Source organism: Vigna radiata, chromosome 3 (genome assembly GCF_000741045.1).
Source record: "Vigna radiata var. radiata cultivar VC1973A chromosome 3, Vradiata_ver6, whole genome shotgun sequence".
In the NCBI taxonomy this organism is placed as follows: Eukaryota; Viridiplantae; Streptophyta; class Magnoliopsida; order Fabales; family Fabaceae; genus Vigna; species Vigna radiata.
In genome coordinates this window covers 1,572,613-1,584,874 of record NC_028353.1, presented here as the reverse complement: position 1 = coordinate 1,584,874, position 12,262 = coordinate 1,572,613, and the positions used below count along the sequence as shown (strand labels likewise).

At 29.1% G+C, this 12,262-nt stretch overlaps 1 protein-coding gene across 1 annotated transcript; it reads right to left on the bottom strand.

Annotated features, from left to right (window-relative positions):
• Window positions 1-565: 565 nt before the first annotated feature.
• On the bottom strand, window positions 566-1,538 carry LOC106756865 (transmembrane emp24 domain-containing protein p24beta3-like). The gene is made up of 4 exons (XM_014639467.1): window positions 1,332-1,538; window positions 1,036-1,222; window positions 781-888; window positions 566-699 (listed from the first exon to the last, which is right to left on the bottom strand). The coding sequence occupies exons 1-4, from the start codon at window positions 1,536-1,538 to the stop codon at window positions 566-568; spliced, it is 636 nt and encodes a 211-aa protein (XP_014494953.1).
• Window positions 1,539-12,262: the final 10,724 nt, after the last annotated feature.

Genomic DNA, 12,262 nt, shown 5'->3' with positions numbered 1-12,262 from the left:
ACTCATTTTATCAACTTTCAATAAATTATTAACTTATAATATCTCACACATCATCACGGGCTATATAATAATTTTTTTTTTTTTTAATTTCTCCTTACAGAAAGATTCCAACCATCTTTAATCCCACAAGCACGTTTCCAGTAATAAAGCAGAAGCACGTTGCATCGATCGTCTCAGTAATAATGACTAATCTAATTCTCAGAAGAGCCACAAAATTTTAATAATACCTTGTCACTTAAAACAAAATAGAACTTAATTTGTGTGCCCTGTGGTTTTCTTAATTATTGAAATTAGATAGGTTTTATTTACTAAACTTTATGAAATGCAAGTGTAGTTTATACAAAAAAATTAAATTATATGAAGTTAACTTAATTAGAGTATTATAGAAAAAGTGTATGTAAATTTATTAAAAAATAAACTATCCTATTTGACAAAGTATGGGAAATGTAGATAACTTGATAATAACATTACGATGTCAATTGTACATTATAAAAGAGTTACAAGATAATTGAAAAGAATGAAAAAAAAATATTCAGAGTTCTATGGTGAGTCATTATATATAAACCTATACTCGGTTGTAAGCAAATGATTTGCTGAAGAGACGTCGAATGTACATCACTTGTAATAAGCTGGTTGCAGCGAACAAAATATACTCCAAGATTGTGTAGAAAACCACACGTTTTCTGGTGCTTTCATTTGCTGCAATTACAAAATTAATGCAGCAAATTAGTCGAATAAATTAGAATCACCATGAAATTATAATAATCGAGATTAACTTACTGTGTCGATGTCTAGTATCACGTGCTTTCAAGTACTTCTGCTCTATTATAATAGACTCCAGTGCTTCTCGCAACTCAGCAATCTTCACATTAATGGGATCCAAATGTTCTGAACCCAAAACCAAAACTCAGTAAACAAATTGAATCACAAATATACATAATATCCATGCATGCTAATAGTAAAATGCTTGTTCATATTTGAATCATTTGAACCTTCTTATTACAACATGACATGAAACTTGCTGGTACTACTGACCATCTTTGGCTAAGTCGTGTTCATTTGGGATGTGACCAACGTGAATGTAGAAAGACACTGTTTCTGGCGTTGAAGCAGGGTTTTGAAAGCAAAACTTATATATTCCATGTATTGCGGCTTTGAATTGAAATTTGTCCCCTGATGTTCCCTTCATAGAGTACACCAAACTCCCTGTCGGAGATGTAACCTGCATATTATGATACATTTTGAGAGAAACCACAACAAATATGCATCAGCGTATACACGTCTTCAAGAGACATGATTTAAGAAATGGATTCAGAGTGTGGGTAGCTTACACTGAAATCGATTCCTGGATGGTCTGAGCTCCAAAATATATCGTAGTCAATGACTACGAAATTCCCAGAAACAGTGTCACCATCGTGTAGAACTTGTTCAGATACGCATTCCTTGTCATATAAACTGACTGAGAGAGCCAAGCCGTGACAGATTATGAAACCAACGAAAGAGATCGCAACAGTGTAAATCTTTGAAAACCAACCCATTTTTCACTGTTCTTTGAGTGAATTATGCATCGCGTTATGTTTCTTGATGCCCTTAATTTTGGTTAAGTAGTTTAACGGGTCATTACTTCTATCTATAGAGTCGCGTTACTCATTTATATATATCTATTTATACATTGAGCTTTATGAAAGTAAGGTTAACCACACATTTAAATCACGAATTACAATATGGGAAGTCCATTTTTAGATATCTTATTAAATATATTTATGATTTACTACTCTTTGTATTTTGTGAATTTTTCTGCTTAATTTTTTTGGTGTGTTTATGTAGTTTCCTATAAAGATATGTGGCTGCCATATATACTCTAAAATAACATTTAAAAACTATATATAAAGTTAATTATATTTCTTACCATATGTTTACTGTGATACTTAACTTATTAACTTGTTCAAAAGTAATGTGGAGAGAAAAAATGTAATATCTTAAAATCAAACAACCAATAAATTCATACCTTCCAATAGTGTAAATTTAATTTTTCAGTATTAAATTAATAATCTTGTATAAAATTGTTTTGTTCTTTCTTTTCCTTTCTACTTTCATTACTGAACAATTTGTTATGACATATCAGATACGACAAATATTTTATGTCACTGATCCCTCTAATCATAATTGGTTAGTTGTCTTTTAATAGCATAAGCATGCATGAAACTTATGATGATAACTGATAATAACATATTTTACCATGATTTCAGTGATGAATTAAGAGAAAATATCAACCCTTTCTTAACTTTTTACCTTGTAAATCCTAGTTTTCTTTTAGTTTGTTAAGTGGTTGCACCCAAGCTTTAATGAGATATTTTGCTCACTAATCCTTGCTTTTATGTGCTTAATGGAATTGGAAAAAGTCTATGCATCAAATGAAAGCATTGGAAACCAAGAAAAGCAAGAAGAGTAACAAAAGTGAAGAACAAGAAATCTGCTGAAATCAGGCTCGAGCTCCCTTGGCCTAATGGGGCTTGAGCGCCAGTGCACCAGTTCCTGAGTCTGACTGTCGTGTGCCTGAGTGCCCAATTTTTGGGGGGCTTGAGCGCCAACTTTGCTAACATGGCAGATTTGCCCTATTTCACTTAGGGGCGCGAAGAGCTTAGCATCTTTTGCTACCCAGACATATTTCTCTCATTTTGGAGCTCTTGGAGGCGAGTTAGGAGCTGTGGGAACAGTCCTTCTTCATCCTTGGGTCTTCTTTCTTCTTCCATTTCCACAATTGTTGTAAGCTTGAGCTTTCCATTCATGGAGAGCTAGTTTCATTATTGTTGGGGGATTGATGTAACCACTAAACTCTTATGTAAAGCGTTTTGTTTTGAATGAATATATATCTCTTTCATTGATTGTTAGTGTTTAATTCCTTCTCTTAATGCTTGTTGTGAAGTTGCAACCCATGACATGATTTTAGGGTTTACTTGATATTGGGAAATGTTGGGTAAATCTTGACATGGGTTAAACACCTAAAGCAAATAGTATCTGGGGATAGAACTAGGACCTTTGGTTGTCTTAAAATCTCATTTCTTAATGCGGAATTAATTGTTAGGTTTTCCAAGGGATTNGAGCCTAATGAGGAAGTCTANGCTCTTTCTACCAAGGGATTGGAGTTTGAGTAAATTAGTAGATTGACATTGATATATTAATGAAGATGAAGTAATTTTCTATACATAAGAGTGAAGTAGGTGAAATCATACCCCCAACAATANNATTNCATNTCATTTNTAATCNTNCCATTTCCAAGTGTTTGAGTACCTAAGATCACCTTTATCATTTATGTTTCATATTTACTTTAATTGCACCAAAACTCAATTTATGGAAGCATTCTTTAGTCTAGGTTAGTTAGAAATTATATGATTGTCTAATGAAACGAGTCTCTTGGGAAACGATATCCGGTTGTACCAGTTTTATTACTTGAACGATTTGGTACGCTTGCCAAAGTCTTAACAAGTTTTTGGCATCGTTGTCGGGGACTCGGTGTTCAAACTAGACTTTTGTGTGATTTTTAACTGATTAAGACTTTATTATTTTGTTTATAACTTTCTGTTTTTTTATAATTACTATTTTCATATTTTTAGGGCTAACTTGTGGCTCGAGTTTGGTTGTTCTCTAGTGTATGCAGGGAACTATTTTTTTATTATATACGAATTTTGACCGTATGTAACAGTGATTTTTCTTGTAGTGACCGCCATTATATATAACTTTGAACTTTAACCTCTTTTTTCACCCAAAATTTTCAAAATTCGTTAGAACTATATAAATACATTCTCCAATCATTAGCCAATAAACCTCACAAGTTAGTTATCTAAATAGACAAAGAAAGATAACCAAAAACATACACCTATTCTAGCTTGAATAAACTTATCCAACGCAACCAATATTTTCCCAACAAGACTTATCCAAATCCTTCTAAGAAACAAATTACACAAAACCAAGATAAGAACAAATCACAAAACCTAATTTTTGAAGTTTAGCTTGTCTTAAATTTCTTGTACTTAGCTTGTTTTGGACAATCCTTGCAACCTTTTATGAGTCTTTTTCAAGTCTTCATTACAAGTTGTTCAAGAGACAACTCTTTGTATTATGTATGAAAGGGGATACATTAATTAAGGTTCACATTGAGGACTTAATTCAATTTTGATGAAGATGTAAGGATGATTTTGTTACCCTCTCTCACCATCATATAAAAACTTGGTAAGTTCGTTGAGCATAAAGAAGGATTGTATTGCATTTAAAGGTGTCTATTTTAACATCTATACAAACTTCATTGAATGTTGATTATTGAAAGTAATTTTAGAAGAAGATATTTCTAAGTCTGCTGCAAATATTTTCATAATGATTGAAAATTTTACTAATGAAAATAAAGTCATTGGTAAAACCAAATTTACTAACAAATTTTATTGGTGGATATAGAATTTCGATAATCGACAAAAATATTAGTCGATAATGAATTCACAAATAGCATCTATCAATAAATTAGAATTTGTATTACCAAGAAATATTTTCATCGATAACATATTTGTTGATAAATTTTGTAAATTTTTTTGGTAATATAAAATTTTTATTAGTTCCAAATTTGTCCATAAAATTTTTTTACTAAAAGATAGCGTGAGACTTCTAACTTTTGGGTTTAACCAATTTGTATCAAATCTATTAGTAATTGTATGTCTTAAAAATTCATTGGTAAAATTTGTCAATAATTTATAATTTTTATTATTGAAAATTTTTTGGTCGATAAATATGTTTGTAAAAAAGGAGAAGGAAAGAAGAAAAGGAGAAAGAAGAAAAAAGAAAAAAGAAGAGGAGGATATGAAAAAAAATACTCAATCACAATATTTACTGACAACCAAAATCTATTGGTGTATTGACAAATTTTGATTTCAGTAATTATGTATTGATTTTTGTATATCAATAATTACCATTAACTTTGAAAAATTTTGCTATAAATTTTATTTACAAACTTATGTCAGTTTATAATTTATCAATAAATTTAAATTACAAACGAATTTTTATTATTATTGATAAATTTTGTCAAGTACTTAACAATTTTCTTATAATAATCTAACATGTAATTTTATAGATATTAATGTATTAAGATTTTTATAAGATAAGTTGTCTAACGATTATAAATGTCATCCAATAAAATTATAATAAGTAAATGTCATCTATAAAAAGATTTTATAATAACTCATAGTCTAATAATGTGGTAAGTAATAATCATCTATTTGTATTTATTTAATTGAAAATATTTTATTTTGTTTTTGTAACTTATGTATTGTGAAGTATATATAATATAAGTTTTTTATTTGCACATAAAAATGTAAATAATAATACTTATTGCTTGACAAAAAATGATATTATCCATTCATTTCAAACTTTAATCTTCTTTATACTTCAATTTATTTTTTAAACTTTGTGTAATGTTATTTATTTTTCAATTTTTAGTTTATATGATTTACTTTTAATTATTTTACTATAGTGATATATTTATTTGTACAACAATTTAGTATAATGAAATTTAAATTGTTACGTGAGAATCAAATTACTTTTCCAATTCTTGTTCCGTTTTAATATAAACCTATTATTATTTTTAGATTTTTTATTTAATTTGAATTCTAATTATCTCTCGTTTCTTCTTTCTACGTTTTCCTCTATTATTTATTTATTTAATTATTTTAACTACTTTGGTGGAGCAAACCCAAAATAGCTACCTTTTTTTTTTATGTCTATGAGAACTTATAATTTGGGCGTTTTTTTTTTTTTTGGTTCATACCACTCATGAGGGTTTCCTTATACAGTCCCATATTTTCCTTTTACATCCTGTAAATATTAAATTTCTCAACTTTGTCAGTAAAAGATAATTCACAGATTGTGGAATCGGGAAACCACAGTTTTGATATAAAAAAATATTTTCTGATTATACAATTCTCCAGTTTTTTTTTTTTTTTTTACGAAAAGAATTTCTGAACTACATAATATAAAAGTATCTTTTTACTTCCAAATTATCTAATCTACAAGCTTTATTGACAATTGGATTTCTTTTTATTGAAAAAATTTTAGTTTGCATAAATTTATTTTTTTATGATCTATGATATAAGGATAGTGATAAGGAAGGAGACACCGACTGACGAGGATGACAAGGAGGTGATGGTAGGAGGCAGTTTGGTCTTTTAACCACTGCCATTGGGTGGACATGGGAAGTATGGTGTTGCAGAAAGAATTGACCCGCACTTGTGAATCTTCACTGTCCAAAAATGTAAATTTTACATTAGATTGTATTTTTCATTTTGAATTTCGAATTTCTAATTACGAAATGTATATTTTGAAATATAAAAGTTAATGGGTCTATAAGTTGATAATATGGAGGTGCAGAAAGTAGCTGCACCTTTCGTTTAGGAACTCCTTATGTTGTTATCGCGGCCCAATCAAAACTTCACCGTTGCCATTCATCATGAAGAACAATGATTATAAACTGTTTATGTTTTTATATTAAACTCAATACAACCCAATCCACTAAAAAGCAAGTTAGACTGGATTTGGTCAATTTAATTAGTATCAAGATGTTGAATTTTTATTTCCTTACATGGTGTAATTTTCGTATATGAACCTAATTAAAAAATTACACAATCTTTATAAAAATTAATTTAAGATTTTAAGTAAACTAATAAGTCAAGATACACTTTGTTTGTAATACAAATAAATGCATGGATTTCAGATTATCAATATTAAATTCATTAGTATAAAAGTTGGGTAAAGTTTGACCTATAGTCATAATGAAACTCAAATTAATCTAATTAAATTGGACAAAGTCAAATTCATAATGGATTAACTCATTCCAATAAACATCTATATATAGTGTATATAATGTAGGTTATATGAACCTTCTGCAAATAAACATAAAAAAACCATAACATAGATGTATCAAGAGTCATGACATTTGTAAACAAAAATGTCAAAAAAAATATTATTAATGAACACATTATCTAAGATAATAAAAGTTATTATGATCCATAAACTTTAATACAATAAAAATGATGTTAAAAATAAATAAATAATATTACAAAAAATCACTAACCCCCTTTACGGTTGACTTAATAAAATATCAGTGACATTAAAAGTTAAGAAGATAGTTTTCGACCCAGAAACTTTAGACTAAACATTGGTCGTATTCTTAATCGATATTAACCGTGAGAATATTCTATGTCAAATTAAGTAATAGTTTATATGATATTTAATGTTCTGGTATCTAAATAATAAGATATATAACAGAATTTTTATGTGGATGGTAACAATATAACCCATATAAAATGAGTATTTTTTGTGTTAGTTATTACAATAATTGACGCAAAATGTATATTTTTATTTAAAATACTAGCTGTTTTGATGTAATTTTCAACTTGAAAAATGAAGAAAAGTTTAGGTAGACATAATATATTTTATAACATTTTTAAATAAAGATAAAAAGATAAATACTTCGAACCATATAAACAGCAAAATTTGTATCTAACTATTATGAATTTAGTTAGTCATCTATTCTTAAAAGTCATTTTCTTTAAACATCAGCAACAGAAAAACATTGACTTTAAGATAAATAAATAACTAAAAAATAATATTAATATGATGATTATATAATTTAAATTATAGTAAAAATAATAATTAAAATAGAATAAGTCTTAGCTAGATTTTCTAGAGGTTGCAGTTGAAGATCAATCTTCTGCAAATAATTCAATCCTGAAAAAAGAAGATGAAGCCACTAAAAAAAAAAAAAAAATCTCTGATGTGCATTAATGCGTACAAATGTTGTCTATTTATTGGGTTGGGAGATGAGTATATTTATTTCCATTATTAGAAAATTGGTTAAAAAGGAAGTGAAATATTTGTAATGTTTGAGATGATCTAATAGGAAGTTGTGTGGTTCTTTTGTCCACATAGTTCGTATAATGTGAAAACAAAAAGTTTCATTACTATTCCTTTCTTTTTTTTGTCCTTATTTGGTAAAACACTGCTGCTCCTTTTGTTTTTTCAGTCTGAAAATAATACTTTTTGTGATCAATCTTTTGTAATTATTTACATAATATATAACTGTCACATTCTTATCCAAATCCTACTTTAATATTTGTGAGGGATATGAAACTTTACCACAAATCTGTCAAATTTAAATTGAAATTTTTAAAATTTGTCAATTTTCTTGTTTAATTTCACTAGATATTTATTATAAATTAAATAAGGATGAATAAGGAGATAAAAAAAAAACAAAGAAAAAAATATATAACAGCGTAACAATAATGTCAACAATAATTTATAAATATTTTCTTTCTTAATTCACTTATTCATCTTTTCAGAATTTATGTGTGACAATAATGAAATACAGAGAATAAAGTTTTGAACACAGTGACCCTGACAACATAATTACATTTGTGGTCGAAATGTTTACACTTAAAAAATGGTTTAGGTTACTTTTGTCCACTTATTCTCAATTAAAGGGATTTTTCTTTTATACACAAAAGGATTTAATACTATTTAAAAGTGATAAAAAACAAATTATAAATATTTTCCTCTTTCTTACCCACCATCACCAACACATCCTTTTTTTTAAAAACCAAAATATTACGATGGAACGACCAAGACAATACTTTAAATATATCATGCATATAGTTAGCTAAAATTATGAAACTACTAATTGAATGACAAACTACAACCAAACTTAAGAGAAAAAACTGACATTAAACCTTACAAAATGACGCTGACCAAAACAAGAAAAGCTTTAGAAAATGATAGGTAAATACTCTCAATTTTTAACATAAAATGACACAAAAGATTGCTTAATATGAATGTCTGTGTTGTATGATGTAATAAATATAAAACATGATCTAAATAAGTGCAAAAACTATGTTTGTGATTACTTTTAGTCTGATCAAAGTTTGAACTTTCGTGACAAATCAACAGTGCAATAACCAAATATCTTCATCTTTTCTGAAATCAGTTTTTTCATAGGACGCAAAATGAATTCAGATACTTCACCATGTGAAATCAAAGACACTACTACTACGAGTTCAAATAAGCTATGTCATTCTAGTTCTTATTTCAACTTATCTAACCATAAAGCAGAATTAGTAAGGGCAGAGGCTAATAGAATGCTTCTCATATGTGCCACATCTGCGTAAAAAGAATTTGTAATTTAAATCTTAATATACACTTTATTGTTGAAAATTTAAGTATAAGTCTAAGTTTCATATTAAATAAAAATAAAAAAGTAAAATATTATATATATAAAGATAAAAGATTCGTAAACTGATTATCTTAAAATTTTGGATAGATAATAGTGTGAGTCATCTTATATTCTGTTAATTTTAGTTTCTCTTCTGGCATTTTGTCCTTCATCATGTTTCCTTTTGAACACCTAACCTACCATTTATGACATTCTCCGTATACACGTCCTTTTCAATTTGCATTCAAATTCTGCCTGTTTTTCTGACCAAGCAAGCTGTTTATGCTTTCTTGTATCAGCTAATTTAGACAATTTTGAACCGTGTTGTTGCTTTTCTTTTCTCCTGAGAGGGACAAATTACCTCAATGCATACTTTCACAATGGCATATTTCCTTTTTCAGTTTTCTCTATCATGTCATCATTTCAGGGCATGAATCTTTGCATTGGTTGCTCTGCATGTGTATTGAGACTTTAGTTGCTCTTTCGTACACCAGAGAGAATATGCAGTATTCCATCGTAACATTTTCGTAGTCTTCAGCCAAATACACCGTTACGTATAAATTGCATAAACCAAACTAATCAAATTGGAAAAAGAAGGAAAGCCAATCAAAGTTGATTTACATTAGATATTCACACGACTTTAGAAGTGTTTGGGGATGAAAATATCCCTTTTTTCTTTGTCCTGTATGTATGATAAGATAATTTTAATAAGTATTGTGCTCCAAACTGAAGTTACATGAGATAATTGAAGGGAAAATGTGTACTTAAACTATTCTATATGCAATTATCAATGTTTTAAAGAAAAAGATGTATTTAAATCAGTCTCGTCCTTAAGTCTTAAGCGATATAAAATTATTAGAGTAATCAAACATATTTCGTATGCTAAGAAATGTGCAAAGCTGAAAGTTCAGGTAAAATACATGATGCTTAGTGGAGTGAACTTTATGGATGAATTGGCCCACCAGGTATCTCTGAAGAGCAAATTGGAAGCTTTTCTTTGTCTGCCCCACTGTTAACAGTTCAATAATATCACTAACGCATACAATGTTGTAAAAAGTAAATCAATTGTATACACGATATCCGATTAATGCATTGAGTTGAATGTAACTAAAACAAATTGAAATTTTACTATGTTGCTTCTTATACCAAGATTCATTGCTAAGACACAAAATTGTATGTTCAGACTTGGCTAAACTAGTTTATTGTGCCAAACTGATGGACCCTCAATGCAAATGGAGCTTTTTTAGTTGAAATTCTTGATGTTTAACCACAAACGAGGTAGACCAAGGATAACAAATTTGATGGACAAATATGAGTAAGCGTTGTAGAAAGTTTGTCTGATTTCATGTGAGGGACAAAATACTGGTAGTAAAATAGGTTAATTATGAAGAATCTGCATTGTTGGCTATCTACCTTTTGTAGTGGGAAGTTTCAAGTTATATAATTAGTACTTTTAATAAACTTTAACCACACTAAGAAGAATGATAACCACACTCATTCTGACACTTTTTCTAAAGCTCTTTTTATAATTCACTGAAATTTGTTGAAAATCATCCATTCTTGTTGATTCTAGTTCTAAATATGTACTGTATATATAACCAATTACTCATCGGTCATACCAGTAACATTCATTATAAGACGAATACATGTTGATTAAACTATTATATTAACGTGTATTTTTATCCTTATTCAGTCAATTCAACATGACACAACACTTAATCATCATAGTCTATGGTTAACAACTATGATTCAGAAACTCAAAAGTATTTGAGTCAATTGGTCGAGACTCATTCAGATAAAAACCTAAAGTAAATATAAATAAAATATTTTACCAACTATATTAATTAAGTTTCATTAATTATACATTTATTATTTGATCCTAGAAAAGGACAAGTACTCTAAATATTGAAAATTGAGAGTGTTTGACGAGTCTTTAGAAGTTTTTCCAAGGTACAGTCTCAACTAATGTAGAAAAAAATTAATCAAAAAGAGAGGTGAGACCCATCAAGATTGGTGATTTCACAAAACAATGAAGTAGAAATTCCTCTGGTTATCTACAACAGTTGTATGAAGTTTGATAAGAATTATTTTCTATAACTGATACATATGATACTACCTCAAGAAATGACTGGTCTACTAAGTGAATTGAATAGAAAAGAAGTTTTGGATTGGATGTATTTGAAGATTAGTTTGTAAAGGTGTAGACAAAAATATCACGATCGGAGATACTAATAGCTTATAGTGGCATTTCATGAAAACTTGTGTTTCTGTCATATCTGTGGAGTGGATGGGATATGCATCGGAAGGAAGATAAAGTATGGCATTGGTAATTATTAGGATAAGAAAAGAAAAGGGATAGTTGAATGAGATTTGGTAGTGGAAGATGACATGCAAGAAGAAGAAGAGAGAAGAAAAAGAGGAGGCTTTTGGTCTGTCTCTTTGTGGCGCAGAGGGATATGAAAAGAGGCAGTTTTTTTAGTAGGCAAATGGGATGTATTGTACCTTAACCCTGCAACTTATAACTATCCTTTCTAAAAGCTTGGATAGATAGATGGACATAAAACCTTCTGCTTTCGTTAATCCCCAGGCTCTTTTTCCCTACCTCTCTTCCACTGAACATACTGAATTCTAATCACTACAAACTTTTTCCATTCTTTTTGTTACTCTAGGTTAATTCATCTAGCGTGGAACCGTTACTTTAAAGCCTTTTTTTTCAATAATCTTTTGAGGTAGGCAAAGCTAGACATCCAACTAAGTGCCATCGACAAGGTGGTTATCCTTTGGGAAATTATGAAAAGCAAATTTTGATAGTTTTAGGTTAAGTTGATAACTCAGTTGTTCATGGAAAACACAGCAAATTATTGCATTATGTTGAAGTGCATATGCAAAGAGTTGCTGATCAAAGGCTGCGATGTGGGGATGTGCACAGAAAATGACACGAAAGATAGCTGGGAATTGTGATTCAGAACTTTCAATTCAAAAGCTCCATTGAGCAACCGTTGACATTTATCTTTCCCT